This window comes from Ambystoma mexicanum, chromosome 3q (assembly GCF_040938575.1).
Source record: "Ambystoma mexicanum isolate Mex_15411 chromosome 3q, UKY_AmexF1_1, whole genome shotgun sequence".
NCBI classification, from domain to species: Eukaryota; Metazoa; Chordata; class Amphibia; order Caudata; family Ambystomatidae; genus Ambystoma; species Ambystoma mexicanum.
The window spans coordinates 1,004,552,626-1,004,577,501 of record NC_090926.1 but is presented as its reverse complement, the minus strand read 5'-3'; the positions used below and the strand labels follow the sequence as shown (position 1 = coordinate 1,004,577,501).

General features: G+C 46.6%; 1 protein-coding gene across 4 annotated transcripts in view; it reads right to left on the bottom strand.

Annotated features, from left to right (window-relative positions):
* LOC138583172 (alpha-N-acetylgalactosaminide alpha-2,6-sialyltransferase 1-like) overlaps positions 1–24,876 on the bottom strand; it is a 321,805-nt gene that overhangs the window by 46,642 nt on the left and 250,287 nt on the right. For 2 of the 4 annotated variants that reach the window (XR_011305178.1, XM_069655167.1), the window contains one exon: positions 16,259–16,362. The exons of the other annotated variants lie outside the window; for them this stretch is intronic. Coding sequence is in view for 1 of the 2 variants with exons in the window: in XM_069655167.1 (XP_069511268.1) it covers positions 16,259–16,362 (104 nt within the window). In the remaining variant the exon portion in view is untranslated. The remainder of the gene's footprint in view (positions 1–16,258; positions 16,363–24,876) is intronic. 4 annotated transcript variants of the gene reach the window in all.

Genomic DNA, 24,876 nt, shown 5'->3' with positions numbered 1-24,876 from the left:
AGAACAGAGGTGGGAACAGGAAGAGGGCCAAGAGAGACCAGCCACAGAGCTACAGGGAAGGAGGGAGTGGGTGTGCCAATGAGGAGAATATCAGGATTACTGGCATTAAGGCAGAGGTAATTGGCAGCACACCACACCTGGATAGCAGACAGTCAGAGATGAGCGAAGGAGAGGAGGAGGCTGAGGGTAGCCTGAAAATGAGCTGGGTGTCATCCGCATAGCACTGAAAGGTGGGACATAGAGCAGCAATGCGGTGGCCAAGGAGTTCCAGGTATTGGTTGAACAGCCAGGGAGAGAGGTTAGACTCCTGGGGGACACCACAGGTAGAGAAAAAGATAGCAGAGAGGAAGGACCCAAGTTGGACCTGGAAGGGTCGGTCAGAGAAGAAAGAAGTCAGCCATGCCAGAGCCTGACCAGTGATACCCAGGTTATCACAGAGATGGTTGAGCAGGATGGCATAGTTGATGGTGTCAAAGGCAGAAGAGAGATCAAGCAAGATGAGGACGTAAGGGGTATCCCATTACTTCTTGTCCTTATCCCATAGATTACTATTCGTGAAAGTTCAATTTGGCTGAGAAAAACTATGGCACGTTCGAGAGGGAGCTTCTGGCCATTAAGGAGTCTTTTGATATTTAAAGGCACCTTCTTAGAAGGTGCCCGGCACTCAGAATTTTTACGCATTACTGTTTTCGGGTTCCTCAAAAGCACTAAAACTATGAATCAAAGACCGAACTGCTAAATATTTTTTTTTTCCCGCTTTGACTAATTTGTTATTTTTGAACCTGTGTCCCAAAACACTGAAGCTGATACCTATCTGGGGCCTACCATAGTGACCTCAACACCTGCATAGGGATCTTATTAATATCCACAGGCAGGTTCCCTGCAATGAATACCATCCTGCATGACAGCCACGAACACTTGCTACAATAGTGTTATAAGGCTAGCATACACAAGACCTTACTGTCTACTGACTCTTTCCATAACTTGAGACGGGGATGACGTTATGGTTGCCCAATAGAGAAAGCCAAGACACGAGGTTGAAATAATGCATGGTCTCCAGGGGGGGCAGGTTTATAGGATATCAGCAAGAGCAAGCATACACTGAGCAGATACATATGGTGGGGGAAGAAGAGACAGGATAATGGGTTTGTGGAAACCACTATCTGTCTCTGCTTGCCTTTGGTAGATCTGTTCTTTGGATTTTATAATAGACCTCTCTTCAATTCAAGGACACACAGTACCATTTGTATTTATTTGGCATTTGTAGAACGCTTTACTCCAAAGCGCTGTAGCGCTTGGACATGGACCGTTGTAGACTCTTTACGGACCTACTGACTTTCATGGCCCTGCCCTGTCTTCATTTAGCAAATGCTGTAGCTCATGGGAAAGCATTTCAGGTTGCAAGCAACTACCCAGCTATAAAAGGACCGTCACCACCTCGGGTCTACGCTTTCAGAGAGCCCTGAGTCAATTATCATTTGCCAATAGCTAGTGGCGAGTGTGCATTGTTCTAGCTTGTGCAGTCATTACCCATTTGTTTTTCTATCGCTAACACTGTTATTGCAGACTATGGAAGGAAGTGAGTTGTCCTTTGGGGTAATGTTGAATTGCACCACCACAGATCGGACAGAGATAAAGGGCAAATACCTCCCAACATTATGTCAGTGAACAGAAACATAACTAGTTATCGTTGTTGCCTTTGTCCAAGTTGGCGTAAAATAACTCATACCATGCCATCCTTGCTGATACCCCTTTCTATGCTATACACAAGTTTCCTAGACCCCTTCGCTGTTCAAGGAACAATCTACAGTCCTTGTGGTTTCCCAATTGGTAACACGTTTAAGAAAGTGGTTCTTCATTGCAACAAATCCTGATTCCTCTTATAAATACTGTGATTTGGAATGGGGTCCCCTGCTCAAATCCTTTCTTGTGCCTGTAAGGTCAAATCCTTTACTGGGCTATTCCCAATTATGAAGGTCCTGAATCCTGTGGCCATGAAGATTAAGCTCCAAAGCTCCTCCCATATTTATGCCAGGTACCATGCTTCTCCCCTAAACCCCATAACTTGCATAACCATGTACCCCAAACTCATCAGCAAGTGGTGGGACCTGAAAAGGGGTTTGAGGTGCAGCAACAGCTGGATGTACAGGATGTACCAACACTCTCTTTAACAATGGTCGAATGGGAGGGGTATGGCTTCTGAGGAAAGGATGTAGAAGAAAGTGAGGTGAGTTAGTGATCAAAGGCTGGTGGCCATGTCCCATAGGAGGTCTCAGTTGAAACCAGGTCCACTGTCCTCCCCCCAGATCAGGGCATCCTAGAATGGGGAAACCGTCCATAACACAGGGTTCCAACCTACCTCACTCCTTAGAACCAGAATCCCTACAGGCAGGTATAGACTAGGTTGGTTTCCCGGTAACCTCCAGTGCATCAGCCAGACCATCAAGGGTTTGCGAACACAAAATGGACCCATGATTATTCATTGTGATGGGCTACAATACTTTATGGACAAGATTCAATTTGAGAGCTACAGTATGTGACTGTGTCACAACAGTGCTCACTTCATGGAATCAGTTGCATGATTCTAAATAGGACTTAACATTCAGGCGAGTACCATGAGGAAATATCCCTGTGAATTAAACGAGACCCTGCCAGCAGACTTCCATGCGCATCATGAGCAGCAATTTCAGGCTAGACACAGACGGAAATCTCCCAGATAAGTGTCCGGTTCTGTTTGGGGCTTAGTTGTGGGAGGAATTTTGATAATGGGAACTTATTTTGTTTTCTCTCCCCTGTAGATCCTGAGTCGTAGTGTCAAGCATATGAATCCCCCTGCTTTGTGAGTGTACGGGACTCCCTAGAGGTATAGAGGGGTAGGGGCTTGCCCAGTAATGTAGACTTTCTGGTGGGCCTCTGCACCCTGGGCCTCTTTTGTGGGGGTACCTTGTTTTTTAATTCTCTTACCCCCACTCCCATTCACCCCATAAACCTCCTTCCAGCTCTACTCTTCCTGTCACATGCATGGGAGGCAAATCATTTCTTATAAATATTTCAGTGTGATTCTAAATCTTAACGTATATGGCAGTTTTTTGTTATGTTAAATACTTCTTTAATCCATATATAGGGACAAGTGCTTTAGAATTCCCTATTTGGACAGGTTTTCACACATGTTCTTATGTTAGTATCCCTAAATCATGATTAGAGGGATTGGACCTGTTCTCACAGCATAATAGGAGGCCACTATGAAAAATAATCCCAGTGTTATGCTTGGCTCCCAGTCCACCCCTGGGCTTGGCCTTAATAGGTTTAGCTTTACGCCTTCCAATTTCCTGAGGCAGGTCTGCCCCCTGTCTGGCCTGTGCCTGACAAGATAGTGTTTAATATTTGTATTCCTTTGAGAGTATTGGGGTTGTGTTTGTTTAGATTGTCTACTCTTTGTTCCAAAACGTTAAATTTGACATTCGTATTGGTGAGCTACAGTATTCATAGAGATTATGTCAATGAATGAACCATAAAGTAGAGAGGCTTATCGCCCTGCAATCTTTCTCCCACATTTTGAGGGGCCTCACTTGCAGCAGATGCAGGCTCAGTGTCGAGGCTCAGGCAGTGTCATTTAGGTTTGGCATGGCCTGGGCAGGAGGCTGATAAAGAGAGCTGTACTGGAGGCTGTGGCGAAACAGAATAAGGAGTCAGACTGAAAGAGGCCATTTCAAGTGTGTTTTATTAAACTAAAAAGGGAAATGCCTAACTATCCCTACTGCAAGGAGGTATTGCCCTACCAACAAAACTAAGTTAAAGGTGCTCATCTATTGTCAAAATAGAAAGTAGACCTCGCTCAAAAATGTAATCGCTATCTGGCCCTACCACAGTGGAAAAAGAATATAATGTAAACCAGGGCACTATGCTTCTGGCTCAGGCTTAGTCCATCCCAGGTTTTGGTAATATCTCTCAGGATATTATTCTTAGTTCCAAATAACATGTTCAACATCAGTTCACCAAAGAGGACTCTTCAACTACTCTTTAAACTTCCTTAGAAAAAGTTCCAAGTCTTGATATAACTCCAAAGACTTATATCCTTTAAATGGAGGGATGTTTACTTCATCCCTTTTCCACACATTTGGTTGCTCCCCTCTTGGCTTTGTTCTGCTTGTTTGAACCTTACAGGATCGCTTCTATTAAGATAATGTACAATGTCACTTGTTTCAGTAGGGTTATCCAGACCCCTCTGATTCTCTAGCTTGGGTGTTCTCTTTGGCTCTGGCCAATGTCCAGGACTCTGGGTTTCTAAGGCTCCCGTAACCCTTTTGTGGCTTCCTGCTCTCTTTCTTCCACTCGCCTCCCACAGCCCTGGACAACCCTGGTACCTCTGTTACCGTCGGGTCTGCTCCAGCGGCATAGCATCTTATCGTGTTAATTTTTGTTCATTCTCCTCTCTGGTTTCTCTGGTATGTCAGGACGTGCTTTCTGGGCTCTGCGTGTCTCAGCAGTCTCCTTCCTCATATTCGGAGAGGAAGATTCGTTCATCCATGTCACCCTGGTTTCCGGTGTAGTTCTGCAGACCCCCGACCCGTCACGGTTGCACCGTGTTCACGCCATCAGGGGAGATGGTTCTTCCATCCTTGTCTTGGTCATGGCTGGCTTGGCGCAAGCCTTCTGGCATCCTTCATTACTCCCTCTCTTCCTCCACGCTACCGCTGGCTCTGCGGTGCAGCCGGGCTCTGCCCCTCCAGGACATTCTGAGGTCAGAGGCTTGCCTCTGTATAGGATTCTTTCTCCTCAATTCAAGGTTCCTCCTCTCTTCATTTTTGTTGCCACATTTGAAATGGGCGTGTTGTTCCGCTTCGACTATTGAGTTCAAGGGAAATGCAGCATTACCTGAAGCCACAGAGGTGGAAGCAGTGTCACTATTTGTTAGATTTAAAACTGAAATAACATCAGTCTTTTCTAGTCCCATATATGCAGACAGTGAATTCCTGATAGGGAGTTCCTAATAGGAATGTCAGTCTTTGTTTCCTAGAGGGGAGTGACTCCCAGTGAGGTCCCACTTTCCCAGACACATACGGAGGGTCTTGCTTAGCTGGCTCAGTGAGGTCCCTAGCCTCGAAGTGGGGGGATCCCCCCAGGGAGAAAGGGACAAATAGTTCAGATTCATCACATACCTCTCCTGTTAAGAGAATTGCTCCCCCTACAAAGGTAAGAGGGAAGCGACATAAAAGTCTACATTTCATTGTTCTTCCCCTTTGCTATGTTTTACAGAGAAACAAAAAGGTTGTAGGTCTAGAACCATTTTATGACCCAGCCATTAGAATATTTTCCTAAGACTCATCTAGGTTAGGGTTGAGTGGTCTGTCACAAGTCTGAATTTCCTTCCTGTCAGATATAGCAGGTTTAATATCGCAAAATTACATAGAAGTGGTGCATGTGTTCGGGCCAGATTTTACTGTGGATGACAATATCATCCAAATATGCTCCAGAAAAGTTAAAGTGGGGTATTAATAGCTTGTCCATCAATCTTTGAAATCTGACAGGAGCTCAATGTAAACCAAAGGGAAGAACCTTAAATTGAAAAAGCCCTTGAGGTGTAGAGAAGGAAGTCTTTTCCCTATCGGCTGGATTTAAGGGCACTTGCAAATATCCCTTGGTCAAATCAAGAGTGGAGATTTAATTATAGGACCCTAACTTCTCAATGAGTTTATCAATTCCTGGCATGGGGTAAATGTCAAATGTAGAAACAGAACCTCCAAGTTTTGTCTGGTTTGGCCATTAAAATGATGGGGAAAGACCAGAGACTCTACAACGGCTCAATGATGTCAGTCTTTAGCATTTCCTCAAACCTCTCAATTGATGACCCAAAGATACTTCAAGATGATCCGCAATATGATTCAATGAAGTTGTGGGAGACCCCATCTCTTATGGTCAAAGGTCCCCATGTGTTTGGACTAAAGCTAGCCTGCTTTAGGGGTCTAATCCCTGCTATTGAAATTCGTAGCCTTTGCCCTTATGATGTCATACCCAAAGTGCTTTGCTCCAGAGGAAGTGGAGGGGACAGGAATAAGACAGAGAAGCAGAGAGAATCAAGATGGCAGAAACCTCTTAAAACTGTACTGATCCCCCTCTGGCTACGCTCACCACGCACCTTTTCTTCTCAGTAGGGGACAAAGGCCTTTACAAGTGCAGCCCCCTGGTGTGAGGCCTGGCTCTCTTTGAATGGGTGTGACTTTTGGATTCTATTCCCAGGCCAAAGTCCTGTGGAGTGGCCTTCCTGGAGGAAAGGGTGTTCCCTGCCCTCAAAATGGAACAAAGAGAAGCAATTCCCCCAAGGATACAGTTCTGTCAGTGAACAGGGGTGGGCCTTTTTTTTGGAAAAATACACCTAATCCTCCCACAGCTGAGCTGGGCCCAGAGGGCTGACACCTGTGCAAACATGCTGGCCACCATACCATAACTCAGCTATGGCTTATATTTATAGTATATTTTGACACCAGGACACCAGGACACGACATCCACAGTTAGGCAGTTTTTGGGACAAGGGTGCATATTTTAAATAACATGGATGTCATTGCAGCTGTCAGCAGGGCACCTGTGACCTCTGAATCTGCTCTGTGCCACTGGTAGAGCAGGTGCCACGATTCAAGATACTGATGCAGCAGGGCACAAGTACCCATTATGCTTTTGGAGCTTATGACAGGTGAATCTGATTAGCAGATTTCCCTATCAGAGATTGAATTACCTGCATCATTTCATTACTTAATAATCCTCAAGGCAAACAAAATAACTGAATGCCATCTGCGCTAGCATGTTGAGGTCCATACTCCATCAGCATGTCCATTTGAACCCTCTGTAGAGATATGTCCCAATGCCCAAACTCTGGACTGTCAGCCATGGCCCAGTTTCTCTCTGATCCCATATGCCTCCTGTGAAGAAAATGAATGGGGTGATCAGCTAACTATACACTCAGCTGCAACAAGTCCATTCCAATTTCCGTTTTATAGGTGCCTGTATGTTTTTTATTGCCCTGCCAAATGCCTGGGGGTTCTAGAATTGGGGCTCTGATTAAGCCTGATTTCCAGCACTGGGAAGTGACTTGGCAGGCAGAGGCAGAGGCCCGCTGAGGTTTCTGTGGGATCTGCACACCCACAGTGATGAGATGGCGTCCCCTGTCATTTATGACATATTGGGGGAATCCCACCTGAGAGAAGTTACTTTTCTTATTGCATGACCACCCAACCACAGATAGTGGATTTAAAGGGTTCTGGTGTGCCTCTCCAGTACTGTCAATACCGAGGCAGGACTAGTCTGCAAGCCCAGTTTCGCTCTCTGACTCCACATGGGGCTTACAGAAATGATCTCTCAAGCTGTCTGATGTCCCAGCACCATCTAAGTGGCCAGCTTGTCTGTCAGGAACCAAGTTGAGTAGGAAACATTTGGGGCCCGGGTAACCAAGCAACTCTTGGATGTGCCCTGCCCCAGAATTCTTGGGATCTTTGTCTTTGAACTGGCCTGGGCAGTCGCCTTGCACTGCTTCCTAGTTTTGGAATAGGTCTTGGCCTTCGCTCTCTGCCTGTTCCCCTTTTAAGAGTGGTAAAGGACATCCACCCCGCACCTGCTCCTCTGTCTGCCTCAACAGACTCGCCAGAGTGGGACAGTCAATCTGTTCTTGGCAAAACTCTATCTTACCTGGGCTTCCAGCTGAAGACATTTCTTTCAGCCCTGGCAGGCCCTTCAGGTCTGAAGCTTCCGGTCTGCCATCTCAGGTATCTCCACTTTGCCTGTAGGCAACCCTGAGATCACTGAATCATGTGCTTACTCTATAATCACTTCAGTGGCCACTGAGTCCTCTCTCACAAGAGTAGGTGCTTCAGGCGACTTCTGGCCTGGATGGGGAGCTATCAGTGAGATCGGCTTCTATCCAGCTGAGGAATCCTCCTGTTTGTGGAAAAGGCCAGAGCTTTCACTCTGCGCCTGTTCCCTTTGCTGGAGTGGTTCTGGACCTCCTCCCTGTACGTGCTCCGTGGCTGAGGAAGCCTCTGGCGCGCAACACTCAAGCTTGTCCTCCTGTGTTGCTCCATCACTGCCATGACTATCTCTGGGTCAGGGAAGCTATTACCCAACACACACCCTACTGGAGTGTAGTGCTTGACTGCAACACGATGCAGGGAGGCTTTACTCCTCTAACTAAGCCCAACTGTTTTCCAAGGAACAGTACTATTGTCGCTTTGGACCTTGTGTGTACTGTTCTGCCTTCACCAGTTGCCTAACAGCTGTGACACTACCAGCAGTGCCACTCAGGGTGGAAGACTTTTCCCCATTTCTGGAGACATAGTCCAGAAATATCTGAGTCATGGTGGGGGTGGCCCCCTCAAACCACCTGGTATGCTTCCCACTCAAAGTGTAGGAACTTTCACTACTCCCTGGCCTAGTAGGACTTGGCCTGTTTGTGAAATTCCAGGACTGCAAGTCAAAAAAACATGCTTGCCTTGTAGGCAGGAGCACCCTCACTATGTATAAAAACTCCACACTCAAAACAACCCCTAGTTGTAGAGGGTGTGGGGCCTCAGTGCTAGAGGTGCCCACACTTTGATTTTTTCCGATGGGAGTTGACCTACCCTGACACACACATGTATCACAAAGAGACACAAAGAACAAGGAGAGCTAGGACCACAGAGAGACTAATAAAGTACAGAGAGTTGGAAAGAACATATAGGAAAACAACACTGAGTAAGGAGGGTATTTAGACCAAGAGATACAACGAGAAAAGGCAGTGGGAGGAACATCAAGAGACAAATAAAGTACAGCGGACAGAGAGAGCATAGAGGCACAAAACAGTGAGATTGGAGGGTAGTTAGTCAACCCAAAGAGAGACAGGACAACTGAGAGATACATAAGATGCAGAGATAACAGAGACAAGGGTAGGAATCAGTCGACTTTTAGGGTGTTTTGAAGGGCATTCTAAGGGAAACGATCATGCTATCAATACCCCAAAGAAGAACATTTTGATTTTTAAAGCAGCAAAACTAAAGTGCCAAACTTGAAAAGTTAATGAGGCCTGCCTTGAGGAAGTAACAGAACTAAGATATTTGGCTTTCCAAATGTACGCTTGAAGGAGCAAAAGATATATTGGAATATCTATACAAGAAAACAAAGTCCTTGCTTCCACAATGGAAACACTTTCATAATTTTCTCGGCATATTCTCATTGAACCCTGCTGTTAAATTCTATGAGGCGAAGTTGATCCCAGCCCTATGTTATGGACAGGAAATGTATCTTAGTAGACTTTGATTACGATGTATTAGAAAGTATTATATGGATAGGTGTACTAGGTCTCCTCAAATACCTGCCTCTGACGTATATCAGAAATGATTTAAACATTCTTAGGAAAAGATTGCAGCAATATGATACATGTAAGAATCTGGTGCCCACTACTATTCATGAAATGTTTGAGTTGAGTAACGCTAACATTGAGAAGCCTGTGGATAAGATGTGTGCAGCTCAGTGTCAACATTTAGGTATACATTTGGATAATATTTATACAGAACCTGCCCAATGCATTAAAAACAGCAGACATGGAGGCAAGACTGGACAAACACAATGTATAACTTACATTCTTATCAAAGATATAAGTATTTGGCTAAGGGGCAAATTAGCTGGAGGCTTATTAGTAAAATACCTTATTAAATATCCCTCCTGGAAATTTACACACACGATTTTACGTTTTCGTTTAAATCTGCTTCTGACTTCTGCAAATTGTTATATGTGGCAGGAAAAGGGTCTTAAAAGCCTGGATTGTCTCCTCTGTTCTGCAAGTTGAGAGACTCTATCATTTGATAGTTAAATGTCCAGCTATGACTGATAAGAGTAATGCATATGTACAGGATCTAAGAATCGAGGAATGGGAGTTTATTTGGGAAAGGTTGTTTTTTACTGTAGATTATCAACGCTGATCACAAGTTCTTATTTTTTAGCTGCTATAGATTTTGTGAAATTTTACGACGTAAGGTAATGAAACTGAGCATGTTTGAAATTTGACATTTTTATTTGATGAATGTCAATTGTATTTGTTTTTGATGTAATTTGAATATTTCGGTTTGATGTTTTTAAATGTGTTAAGCTTTAAATATTTCAAAATATATGACGCAATAAATAAGGAAAAATACAGAGACAGAAAGGGCATACAGGCACAAAACACAGAGACAGAAGGCAGGTAGAGGAACAGGGGTACAATGGGAACCATCGTGAACACGGGTAGGTAAAGGACAATGAGATGGGTGGAGCGCAGCGCGGCACGAGCAACACAGCCAGTCATAACTGGAAGAGCGTAAAAGGAGTGGCCCACAAAGGCAAAAGAGGAGCACAGACAGAATGAGCAAGCGCAGCGGTAGAAAGATACAGAAAGACTGAAAGGGAAGAGAACGACAAGAGGAAAGCAAAGCTAGAAGGAGCACAGGGCAGAAGGACGAGCAGGGAGACTAAAAGACAACACAAACAAGCATTGGCAATGCCAACAGCTTGGGCTTGTGTGTAGGCATGGGAAAGGCACTGCCGTAGTGGTATTAACTGTCCACCGATAGTAGCAGTTGAAAAATGATGTGAGTACATGGACTTCAAATACAGTGTCTGGCAAATGCCTAATACTTATACACAATCCAAATCTGTTGGCTTGGCCAGTGCTTCTTTTGAACAGTTCTTTAGTGAAGGACACACATAGTGCTTATAAAGCGAGGGCCTGAAGGCAGACATAGCTGACTTTTCTGTTGCAGCTGTAGCATGTTTACAGCTCCAATTAATTCATTAACTCTCAAAAGACTGCCTTGAAAACACTGGCAGGCACTTCGATCACAAAGTTTGATGGTAAAGTTTGAAAAAGCCAGCTAAAAGCGAACCCATGTTTTGGCCAGGAAGTGGGTGTGAATGGTGCGACAAATTAACTTCTGTGGCACCAGTGGTCCAGGGATGAATATCGGTTTCTAAACCATCAATCAGCCCCAGACCTCTAATACACCCAAAGGGATCTGAACAGATTGGAAACACAAATCAATTATAAACCTCCTTGTCCAATTTTGGTAACGTGGATGAGACGGCAGGCTTATCTCTGAAAGATTGTGGATCATTGGCTAGTTGTAACACAGCGAAAATACAATTATTACTGAGTGATAAAAGGGACTATCCATTCAAGGTTGCATAACAATATCTACATTATTATTATCACAACAGACTGTTCTAGAACACTACAAAATACAACCCACCATGTTAAGGAATGCAGAGGATAGATAGTTTAAACGACGGAAAAGGGATGCACTCTGGATACTGACATGAGGGTAGTCGGTGTAGTAATTAATCGCAATAGTTCAAGGATACTTGGTTTCAACACAAAGGGAACAATGGGCTGTAAAATGTCACTAGGGGCCTTCGGGGAAGGACTAGGGGGACAGAACCACAATGTACCTTGTGCTATAGATGTTCTTGGTGCTCGACAGGGTTGAGTCGGTGTCAGGGCACTTTGTAGCTTCTGCGACAGAGTTCAAGATGAGAGACAGCTGCGGGTATCAGGTGGCAAGGCAGTTCGGTGAGCCAATCCGGACAGATGGCTGTAGGCTGGCCTACACGGCAGCTCAGGGTCAGGAATCGTTGTCTCCTCAGTGCTGGTTGGCAGTTCAGAAGCACTGGTTGAGGCATCTTGGACGGATTTAGTGACTGCGGCGAGACAACAGTCAGTGGTGCAGTCGGTTGCAGCTCAAGAGGCTCCACTGGCTTGAAAATGTCCTTTAAGGCCTATGGCCCAAAGCCGAGGAGAGTGTTGCAGGCAGCTGCCTTGTTCTTGGTTTGGTCCAGACACTCTCTGGCACTTCCCACCTAGGAACCCTGCTGCAGAGCCTAGCAAGGCATGCTATGTGCTGGCTAGATACTGGTTCCGGAGCGGCTTGAGGGTCCTCTGGATTCAGTATCTCCCTCATTCACTGGGAGATGTTTAGGGGAGGGATCTTAGTTCCCTCTTGGAAGTCCTGGCCTTCCTTTACTGGCCAAAGATGTAAAGCAGACTGTTTGTTTGTTTGGTTTATTTATTTGGTAATGCGCACCGAACCCTTAGGTAACTGGGCGCAGCAGAGACAAGTATACTTGAAGCTTAGTTATAACAGATACAATCAATACAACATGGACATAGACCTAAATTACAGCATGTGGGTTACAGTGATGCAGTGGTACTATAGGTCACAAAGCGCGGTCACATAGTGCAGAGGGGTTGATGACTTGGTTCCAATAGATACAAAATTGCAGTAAAGCCACAGGCCAGGGTTACCACATGACAGTTACATTGAAACAGTGGTACTAAAGGTTGATTAGGAATTTACAATAAAGCAGAGATAGGGTGTCCCTGAGTCAGGTAGGGTCTGGGCTGAAATAGAGTCTGGTGTACCTTCAGCCAGGGTCCAATGCTGAGTTCTTCTTTCCTGATTATGGTGAAGCCTTCAGATGATCTGCCAAAAGAGGATCTCAGCCCTCCTTTAAAGCCAAATGGACCACAGGGATTGGTGTAGGCTAAGCCTTCCTTAATGAACCCATCCTGGATCACCACCAACAATCTCCGGTTTGAGTGAGGTCATAACCAGAGTGCTTTGCAAAAGAAAAGGTGAAGGGATGAAAACATGTACTAGTAAGTCCCACCCATCTTCCTGTCTGTTGTGGATCAAAGGGGCTCTCTGGTTAAAGGATTTCTCTGTGGTTCTTGATTAAAGCAGCAGATCTCCCTTGAAGCTGTGGCAAGACCAGACTTTCTGGCACCATCAATCCACATACTCATACCTTCTGAACGGGGTCTCCCTGCGAAGATGACTACTGTAAACATACAGTCCCAGACATGACATTTCACTGACAATCGATACTGAGGACGGCGCTGGCCTCAGGTTGGCACAGTGCATATGAAAGGATTGTTGGGCTTTACTGTCTCCTTTGTTAGCGTCTGCAGCCAGGCCCCACGTGGACCTGTTTGAAGTACACTCTGGCTGTCATATCTCAACTAAATATGACGAGCGGACTGTGCCTATAGGCTGTGTCCACCCAGAGTGCACGGGTCTAGGCGTATGTCGTCCAGTGAGCATAGGAAAATGTGTGCAGATTAGCCTGACACATTTTCCAGAGGTTGAACTACCATCATACAATTTCATTTAAAATTTAAAAAAAGCCCAGGTGAGCGCACACCCACCATGCGGATGGTCGAATTCCTCACAAATGGCCATAGGTATTAGCATGGCCCTGGGCAGTCAATGTGTGGGTAAATAGCCAAAGAATACCTACAAGCTATGAGTTCCTTCTCATAAGCCAATTCGCCCTAGCTGCACGCTAATGTGATTGCCACCTAATAGCCCAAACTAATGTAGGTGCAGCGAGAGGCAGAAGGCTATGGAGAGACAAAAGGGACAATGCAATGAAAACTGGGAGTAGAGAAACACAAGAGACGTGGGAAGATAGAGGGAGGTCAGATAGAGGACACTGACAAAGTAACAGTGAGACCAGGGGAAAGAAGACTGTGTGTGTGTGGCTCTTTGCACAGTGGTTTAGATGGCTTTCTTACCAGAAATACGATGTTGTTTTGAGGTGATAAGGACAAAGCATTATTTTTGGAAGTAGCTTGATGTGATAAGACTCACATTGGATAATATAACCATTACCATACTCAGAGCATTGCTGCCCTGTTTTGCCCTCCCCTCTCCCTTGCACTTCCCCTCCCTTTCTCCTTGCACTTCTCATTCTCGCACTTGCACGATCTGAATGACACAATGCCTAGTAAGATCGTTTGTCTTGTCCTCCCCCTGTCCTCCCTCTATTGTCTTATCACGCCTAGAAACACTGGTGTACAGGCGCGTTATACATGACTCATCATATATCATACCTTCCGGTTTTAAAAGGTCCGTTTCCGTCTTTAACCTTTTCTCCTTAGGTGAGGCATTTAGGAGTTCAGTATTTTGCAGCTGTTTTTTTTATTTTTAGTATTGATAAAGCTGCAAATGATCCACACAACGTAACAGGGAACGACTGTCAGAAAATGATGGGGAGGCCAGAAACATGTATAAGGTATTCATTATTACTCATTTACTCATAATTGAAAGAGGCTATAGTTAAGCATGATTGCCTGCTTGTTACTTCCAAGTGGTACCAGGAAATCAAACGAGCGTGTGATCTCACAGGTGGTCGCTATCCCTACCCTCTGCATTGTCTTTTTTTATTACCCTGTTCTTTTTCCTTAGGCCCACTCTTAACATTGTTGAAATGAATCTACTGCCTCCCTCCATTTTCGTCCCTATTCTCGTCCCAGGTCTTCACACCTAAAACGGCTTTTAATATAGGCCAATAACTATAGAGTTAATGTTTGCATTATATGTCGTCCCAATGGCTGAGGCAATCAAAACATCCAGCTGTATGCTCCAATAAAGAACAGTTAAACACAATGAACAGAGCATTGCCTAACAGTTTGGGGTTTTGCGTAGGCATGGGATAGGCTTTCGCCATCTCCTCTCATAAAAATACCTACAGAAACATATTACAGCAATAATTGGAAAATGGTTTGAGTACCGTGGCATATGATATCAGTGTCTTGCAAACTACCCATTTAATAAATATATACTTACCAAATCTGTTGGTTTTTAAGAGGTTTTTAAAAGGGCATCGGTGCAGCAAAGACTTCCTGCTTATGAATCAAGCGGCTGAACGCATACTTGGTAAGACATTTTAGTACACCAGCTGTGCATTTGCAGCTGAAATTAAGCCATTAATTCTCAGGAGACTACTTAGAAATAACAGTGACAGGCTCTATGCAGCACACAATCTTTATGTTATTGCTTGATTGAGCCAACTCAATGAGACTCCAGGGGAATGTGTTTTTGGCAAGGAGGGGCAGGAAGTGGGTGGGAACGGCCATAGGGAGTAGCATGTCGTGTGAAAAGTGTGGGTAAATAATCAAACAACACCCACAAGTTGTGTGTCCCTCCTCACATGCCCTCTCCCTCCCATCTGTAATCCATGCAACAGTTTCTGTTTACAAGTGGTGCACGAGTGCCTACGAATAGCTCAAATGAAAAGGGGAGAGCACATCTTGAAATTTCATGCAGGCTCATGCTCTTAGCCTAGACAATGGAATAAACAGGCCTCCAGGCCCAAACTATGCCAGGAGATGGCCTGGATAGTGCTGCTGTTGCCGAGAAGAGCCGAAATGAGAAGCAACATAGGGATGAAACCTTATTGGATAATGTTATGTTCTTAACATGGTTGTATAGCACACATTCACCCACAGGCTTCATGGCACTAGGAGAGATCACAAGTGTGAAGGTGAAGGGGTACTTAAAATGGCGTACATTCAGACCATGTCAAAATAGTGTTTACATAAATAAATGCCCTTACTACTTATATTTTGAATTGTCTATTCACATGATACAGAAGGAAATAAAAGATTATGGTATTATATGAAAAGGATAGGTAATGTCGTGGACATTACTAAAGAAACCTATCTGAAAGAAGGCTCCATGAACAAATAGACGAGTTTTCAGACAAGGGCGCAAGTTTAGGGGCCAAAAGAACAGGGCCTAGCTAGATAGCATAAGGTTGCCGGAAGGGGCGATGAGAGGGTTTTTGATGGAAAGCGAACAGTACTGCAGCATGATCACATGGGTAGAGCAGCCACAACTTTCTGGTATTTCCATAACAAATGACGGGTGTGCCATCAGCGTGATCTATAGCACGCCCTCCCAGAAGGGGCAGGTGGCAAGTGACTTCATTAAAGAGTTACCCTGGCCTGAAGGAAATCCTGTACCTGACCGCCACGTCCCCAAGCAGCTAGTAACAAGGGCCACTTGCAAAGCCACCATTTGGGACCTGGTCCTGAAAACGGCTCTCAAGCCAGTGAGGCCCAAATAGTGTGCTTTCTAATAAGAAGGGCAGCAGTCAAGGAGGTGTTCCGCCAGGATACAATACGTTCATTGGATACACACATGATCCTTCAAAAAGACAAAACAAGAATGAAATGACTAAGAGACAGGGAAGGGGTGAAGACATCAGTTTTGTTCTCGTTTGAGTGGCTTTAGAGGTTCTACTGTTTTGAAACTGAAATATGCCCGTCCTGTTTAGCCTCTCAGACAGTGTGGTGAAAGGAATAACACACGCACACCCAAACGCGCTCACACGCTTATTCCAAAGAGTGATAACCCTGCAAGACCACTCTGGTTTTCCAGTTTTCAGCAGCCACCCCCTTTCAGGTCTCTGGCAAACTTACTGAATCGTCTTCTTACTGCTTTGATGCAAAGGGCTGCGAGTAAGGGTGGCCTTCAGCATAAGGAAATCCACCTCGTTGTCCGGGACGAAGATGTAGTTTGTATCCTGTTAGAAGCAATACGTCAGATTAAAGAAGGAGCAAACAACAGCATTGACCGCCAAAGACGGCAGAAAAGTATATTTTGGTCATGTGATCATACCGTGAAAGAGAGCCTCTGAGATGCTGGAAACTGACTAGGACTGCTGCATACACTTAGGAGTGGGAAGTGTGCAAAGTGGTGCGAGAATGGGATGGATTAATGTGGTACTTTGTGATCTGCTGCCAGAGTAGCCACCATTGTCTGCCTGCTGACTACCCTCCTCACGTCCCGCTGCACCTTCCCCCCACAAGAGGGATATTACGACGCTTCCTGGAGTTAACAAGCTCCCCACTGGAACATGAAACTTAAGCTGTTCTACTTCGAATACTATTTCATTGTTTGTTTGTTATCAGCCTGTATATTTACTATGTGATTGAAACAGGCCTGTTTAAGTAGTTGCATGGCCTCTGAGGCCTGTTAATTTAATTTGTATCCCTGCTGGGTTGTTTGCTGCTGGTCAGTTCATTTAATGTGTGGATGCTACTGCTTGTTTATGTAATTTCTGGTCACTACGGGCCTAGTCATTTAATGTTTGGTCATGTGCAGCCTGTTCACATATTATTTTGGTTGGCACCATCCTCTTACTCTGACATGTGATTGGCGCATGCCCGTTAGTGTTGGTGGATAATAGCCTAATTGCTGCTCTAACCACTACACCGCCAGCAAAATGCACCTTGACATCACCATCATTGTCCTCACTGCACTCTGCCTACCTCTCACATGCTCCCTTTGTGTACCCATCGCTTCTCCCTACCACTCCCCTCCCTGCTGTTTCCCATCCCTTAGGCACACACAAAAAGCACTCGACTGATAACCAACCTCCTGCACACACCTGAATAATCTTACCCTCAAGACTGGAAAGCCCAATACCTCTTCCACAAAGCCACTTTCTCCTCTGAGCAATTGGACTCTTAGCACTCCCATCTATCCATCAGACTTTAAACACCCACATCTATCCACCAGACTTTTAGGACCCCCATCTACCCATCAGACTCTTAGCACTCCCATCTATCCATCGGACTCTTATCACTTCCATCTGTCCATCAGACTCTTAGCACTCCCATCTATCCATCAGACTCTTAGCACTCCCATCTATCCATCAGACTCTTATCACTTCCATCTGTTCATCAGACTCTTAGCACTCCCATCTATCCATCAGGCTCTTAGCACTCCCATCTATCCATCAGACTCTTAGCACTCCCATCTATCCATCAGGGTCTTAGCACTCCCATCCATCCATCAGACTCTTAGGACTTCCATCTATCCATCAGGCTCTTAGCACTCCCATCTGTCCATCAGACTCTTAGCACTCCCATCTATCCATCAGGGTCTTAGCACTCCCATCCATCCATCAGGGTCTTAGCACTCCCATCCATCCATCAGGCTCTTAGCACTCCCATCTATCCATCAGACTCTTAGCACTCCCATCTATCCATCAGGCCCTTAGCACTCCCATCTTTCGATCAGACTTTTAGCACCCTCATCTATCCATCTGAATCTTAGCACTGCCCTCTATCCATCAAACCTTTAGAACTCCCATCTATTCATTGGACTCTGAGCACCCCCATCTATCCATCAGAATCTTAGCACTCCCACCTATTCATTGGACTCTGAGCACTCCCATCTATCTTTCATGGCAATCACAGTGAAATGGATCACCTCCCATTGCACAGCCACACTCGCAACTCTCTACAGTGACTCCTCCACTTTCTCCCAGTGTCGATGACTGGTGAGGAGACGCAGTGGATCAGCTTCATGATCAGCAATTCTTTCTCATCACCCATCGTCCCCATTCTAACTTGCTCCTTGGTTCCTTCTTGTACATTCCTGTTCACCTCCTGTCACCAACTCCTCATCCTATTCTCTACATCTATTGACCAGCCAGGCACTTTTAAGTTTGCTTCAATTACCTCGACCCCACTCTTTAATCCCTCCACACTGAGGCCCTCTTTTGCTCTTCAATGACCAAAGTCTTGAGCTTGACCCGCTTTTCACTGACCATTTTATTGTTGCCCCTCAGAGCAACCCATGCACAACCTCGCCAACTCTCTCAACTTTCCTTTCCGGTTCCCATGATTCTTCTCCCATTACATTGATGAATCTCCTTGTAGCCATTCCCTCCTGCACTTTTCGGGCTATGACCTCTCTCTACTCACTCGCCTCCCTGCAGTCCCATCACTAATGCACATTCCAAAATGACTCTTTGACTCCCTTCCTAGCCGAAGTCAGGTCTTCCCTCCAAGCTGTATCTGTGTTCCAGCTCTATTGAGCACAACTGTATGTAAGTGAGCTCTGAACTCTCCTCTTCCGTTGAGCATCCCTATCCTGCCTGCTCGGTCAGTCAAAGGTACTTTAGTCAAACAGGTTCATTAAGCAATACAAGCAAAAACCAAGCGCTAATCACAAAATCCAAATAACAGACAAAGTTAGTATACATTCTTAAAACAGAACAAAGAGAATAACTATTTATAATAACTAATCCTAAAATATTTACGTTTCCAGTGAATGAAAAAGAATGATCAATGTTAATTCATCATACCATAAAACGTTTGCTATTTCAGCTCTGTTATCCCCAGCTTTGTGCCAACCCTCTAATTTACCAAATAAAGATGAGCAGTTTGCTCCCTTTGCACCTCTGGTGTAAGTTCTACTCTCCTGCTATGTATTTTGCTCTCCCAACTGCTCTGCACTCAACTATTTTCTCTCTAGTATTGTTCCCTCGCGTTACTCCTATTGGGCTGGCAGGTATTCTACAGTTTGCCAACCCAACTTGTGTTCCTGTGTATCTATTGGCACCACATACAGTTAAAGACTTAGCATCGGGCCAATAAAACAAATTTCCTCTCTTGCCTTTGCAATCTTCTCTGCTTGCTATAGAAAAGCTACTTTCTGTCCTATTCTACAAACAAGCTTTGCTGATCCTAAAAAAACTCGGCAAACTATTGACCTGTGTCCTCCCCCTACACTAGTTTAAAAATAAAGCGGGTGCAGTGTTTGATCACTGCTTACCTGGTAAGCACGAGACTCCACTTCCTCCCCTGCAAACTGGGGTCTGCAGAAAGCATTCCACGAAAACATATAGCACTCGTCAACATCTCAAAACCTCCTCCCCTTTGCTGACCACTCTACACTTTCCTTGAGTCGCCTCATCTTTGATTTCTCTGCTGGCCTTGAAAAACAACGCCAATAAAAACAGTGAAAACCCCCAAGGAAACTATAGTGTAAGTGGAACACCCCACAGACGGTGCCAGATGCACACCCCCTGCACACTATAGGCGCAGCACAAAGCACCAGAGGAAATATCCAACTCCTTGACTATGGCACAAAACACAGGAGGACATAACCACTCCTTGGCCACGGCCCAAAAGGCAGGTGGTAATTCCTAACTAATTGGCCACCAAATGGTAACCCGGTGTCCAACACTCCTAAAAATCACCAACACCCCTGTGCTACACAAAAATAAGAACTATAACTTTATAGACGCTGGAGTGTCCAACACCCCCACATAAATAAGAACTATAACTTTATAGACGCTGGGGTGTCCAACACCTCTACATAAATAAGAACTATAACTTTATAGACGCTGGGGTGTCCAACACCTCTACATAAATAAGAACTATAACTTTATAGACGCTGGGGTGTCCAACACCCCCACATAAATAAGAACTATAACTTTATAGACGCTGGGGTGTCCAACACCTCTACATATCACTAAACAATGCAATGTCCAACACCTCCACAACCCTGGGTGTCCAACACCCCTGGAGCAGCAACATAGGTAGGCTGGAACCCCAAACGGCTGACACTACTCTAACACAACACCATTAACACTGGCTGTCCCAACTTAACTTGTGGTTTGCTAAGCCACCAGATAAGCATACAACAGAACACACAGCCTCACCACACGGCACACAGTAATAAAGCACACGCAGGATCAGAGAAATTGAAGAACCCTGTCGTAGTCCATGCCCTAGCTTTAAGAAGACAGTGCTGTTGGTTCCTGTTGAGCAAGAATTGATGACTGGAAGGTTTAGAATCAATCTTAATCTCTGGCATTGCCCTGACCAACCCTGAGGACCATTGCTCTTTGTCTGCCAAGCCATTATAAAAGGGGAAAGACCATATGCAAATCAGGCTTGGTCCCACCCTGAAATGGATAGGCCAGCCCAAACTGCTTGGTCACATCCCTTCTGCACGAGACCACAAGCATACACATACATGTTTCAGGCTCGTTAGGCCTCATCGGTGAGGAGTAGCTTGTGTCTCTAGGCCGAGCAAGTACGGGACCCACATGTGGGCATACCCGTCCCGCTCAGGGTGACTAAGCAACATAAAAGAGGTGATGGCTGGAAGGTTTAGAATCAATCTTAACCTCTGGCATTGATCTGGGCAACCCTCCAGACCACCAATCGCTGCCTGACAAGCCATTACAAAAGGGCAAAGACCATATTCAAATCAGGCTTCTTTCCACCACCAAAAATGTTGGTTCCTGTTGAGGCAAAAGTTCAACATAAACATATAACATAAACTCCCTCATGTTACCAAGCACAAAATTGCAGATGTTTAAATCCCCAACCTAAACAGATGTGCATGTCATGCACAAATCTGCTCCAGCACACCATATGACGTCACTCCACCCACAAACCAGTGCACTCAAAAAACACTTCTAAACTAAATCTGCAGGCCTCACGTCACTGATGATAACATATCTGGGTAATTGGGACAGCATGAAAATGAATATCTTTATCGTAATGGCTCCAACAATCAATGCTTCTCTGTACTGAATTGACACTTCCTCCAAAAAACAATAAGTCCGGATCATGTTGTTTAAAGATGACAAATAGCTGCTCTCCTCGTCCGAGCAGTACCCTTTTCGGCTCAGAATTCTGAACCAGTAGCCTTTCCTGCATACAGTCCTGTGTTTCTTCCTCTGCACTGGACTGCACTGACCCACACAGCTGTTCCTAACCACGCCACACATGGCCAGTTCCCCAGGAGCATGTCCCAGACTTAACTCTCTGCCACTTCGCCTCTGGCAACACATTGAGGCATCATTCCATCATGTCCTGATGGCAACAGCGCCTCTAGGTGCGTGAAGGACACTGCCATTCTCCCCACAGCCCCCAAAGCACAGAAAAACAGAACGCAGCAGTCTAGACGTGCTGTTCTTATGCACTGTTCTTGATGTGCCATGTGATATGTGACCCTCCCATGTGTATTACCCTTTTAAGGGGATGTGTCCCCCCCACGTGTTTTGCCCTGTGTCATGGCCAAAGCTAGTAAAAGGAGCCCCTGTAGGCAAGTGCAGCAGAACGGCTGCAGACTCCAACTATGGAACTCCTGTTGTCTCCGTCTCTCATTATGGGCCTGCAGGCCTACGTCATGTGATCAGGGTCCTGCAGCACTGGCCTGCATGCCCCATGCTGTGTGACCATGGCCCTGCAGGTCCCTGCTGGTCTGGGCCCCCAGACCAGCCTGGTGCCCTGGGTCCAGCCCAGGCACCCACCATCCAGGATGTTACTGGCATCCATGGTGCTCCGGCACCCAGGCTGTGTCCCCACAGTCTTACAGGGACCAGCCCTGCAACTACCTATAAGACCGGGTGACGCCACACACAAGCATGGTGCTGGGCCCCCAGAACCAGTGAGACTGGCCACGCGCTGGCCACCGGCCCCCTCAATAATGCTGATGAGGGAGTGGAACCCCCTCGGTGTGCCCGTTTCGCTGCTTACCCTCGTTATTTTTTTCATTGAAAGAAGGAGGAGGAACGGCACCCACCGCCCTGCAAGAGAGGGGTGGATCCCATTCATGAGGTTCTGCCAGCGTATCCTCCCTGGCTGCGGCCCTCTGAGAGGCGGGTGCTCATGCGGCCAGGGTGGGGGTCCGCCCACGGCCCCTGCGGCATCCGCCGCCGTGAGGGAAAAAAATGGAGCGGCCGCAGCTGCAGGAAGAAAGGGCCCTCCCACCTAGGGAGAAAGTTGTGCTGCCTCCCCCCAGGGGAAAGAGAAGTGAAGGGGCAGCCTTTGCCGCATCAGGGAAGAGGAACCCTGCCGGTGGATCACCCTGACCTTAACCCTCTGCAAGGAGGAGGCTCATGTGGCCAGGGGGATAGCTAGCCTGCAGCCCCTTGCGGCATCCTCCGCCACAAGAATAAAGCAACTGTGCAGCCGTCCTTGATGCGTGACACATGGTGGGTGAAGTACCATCTTCCCCCAAGAAGGAAGGAGTTTGTGCCCCAACTGCGGGGGTCTGGCAGTGTTGGCGGAGCCCAGGAGAGATCCTGGGCCCAACCAGCGCTTAGAAGAAAGAGCTCTGGGTGGAGCAGGGCAGAGTACAAGTCCCTCAGAAGAACCTGGGCCGCCCGGCCATAATGACGGAGAATCCCACCATGAACGCGCTAGAAATGCAGAGGAGATGCCCTGCAGAATAAAGATCCTGCCGTCAGCTGTCAGTGAAGTGCTAACATGCTCCATGTTTGCACTTTGATCAAAGGAACCTGGGGAGACCAGCAGTGAAAATAGTGAAGTGCTGCGTGTCGGAGCAATCCAGAACAAAAGGAGTGAGCTGCACATTGGAGTAGGAAAGAGATAGCCTCCTGTAGATTAGACAGGCCTCCGGCGGTGAGCATCTGAGTGCTCCAGTATCAGGGCTGAGCAGAAGTAAGCCCTGGTGAGATCCTGGGCTACAGAGGCGGTATAACATGAGGGACTCCTGAATAAGGGGGGGAACGGTTGTGTGAGACTACCTGCTTTCAAAGAAACAAAGCGCCGGCCTGCACTCCGCTGTGCTGAAACACCTGCCCCCGGGAAGCATAAACTGTGTATGTGGTTGCGCTGCCGCCATTAAATCTGGCACTCAGAAACTGGTCAGCGTCCCTTGGAAGGGAGCTGTTAACACAAAGGAATGACTCCATAGTGCGAATAGCAAACTGTGAGCTCAGTAAGTAAAGATCCCAAAGGGGAGGAAGCATTGGGACACTGGAAGAGGACTGGGGGAGGCTGGAGTGGGTGCACCCCTCACATCCCGGGCAATAGAGAGTGATTCCTAACACACTGCCACCAGCGTCACCCTTCCCTCAGTGTCACCCTACCACTGGTATGTGCGCTCCTGCCTGGGGAAGAGAACTATGCGGCAGGTGGCCCCATTGGTGTCGCCCTGCCTGTCCTGCAAGTGGCCCCAACATCTTACCACTTGTGTGCACCTGCTGGGCCCGCCATCTCTGGACCAGGCCGATGTGGCCCTGGGGGTGATTCCTGCCACCACCAAACTGGAACACGACCTGCCCTATTGTCCTGCCTGGAAGAAGCCCAGGACTGCTGCAGCCCCATCATAAGCACGGATTCCTGCCAGGAGGAGAAGAAGTGGCGCAGCGCATACATCCTATCACCCAAGTCTGGCCAACCAATGTCATGAGGCCCTGACACCCGCCACTAAGAAGCAGTGTAACGGGCAAGGTAAGGGTTGCAGCTCCTCACGAGGACTCATTAAACACGTGTTTTGATGCTGCGAGCTTGCATATTAGCTACATGCTTAGTGTGGTCTCAGTGAAAAACAGCTATGTGAAGCTGTGATCCCGCAATTTGTAGGTGTGCTCTATATGGTGCCTGCAGCTAACAATAACATCATTCAGTGGTTACAGTTCTGTACCCCAGGTTAATAAAGAGTCTTGCAAAATGTGGTAGTACTGCCACCATTCCACCGGTGGTTCACCAACCACAACTGTCACCCGCTGCGAATGTTTAGAGTGTATAAGTATGTGTTATGTCGGTAACTATCTGAGTAGCTATGTATGTGTCAGTGGGATATCCTGCTATCTGTCTACCCTACAATTCCCAAGTGATAAGTATTGTCATTCTGTAACGGGGAGTGGGGAATCATGTAGGTCTCAGCAACGTTTATTTAGTGTGTTATGAAAAATGAGGAGTGTAATGTGTGACCCTCCCATGTGTATTACCCTTTCAAGGAGATGTGTCCCTCCCACGTGTATTCTCCTTTTAAGATGGGCCATAATTGTGTCATGGCCAAAGCTAATAAAAGGAGACCCTGCAGGCACGTGCAGCAGAACGGCTGCAGACTCCAACTATGGAACTCCTGTTGTCTCCGTCTTTCATTGTGGGCCTGCCGGCCTACACCATGTGATCATAGTCCTGCAGCCCTGGCCTGCAAGCCACCACACCGTGTGATCATGGCTCTGAGGGTCCCTGCTGGTCTGGCCCCCCAAGCCAGCCTGGTGTCCTTGGTCCAGTCCATGCACACACCATCCAGGATGCTACCGGTATCCAAGATGCTCCGGCAGCCAGACTGTGTTCGCACAGCCTCACACTGCCCAGCCCTGCAACTACCCATAAGTTTGGGTGACCCGGGGACACCAGCATGGTGCTGGCCCCCCCAGCACCAGTGAGGCCGGCCACGTGGCTGCTGTCAGCCCCCACAATATGCCAGTTACTATAGAATCCATGTGATTTTAACATTCCGCAAT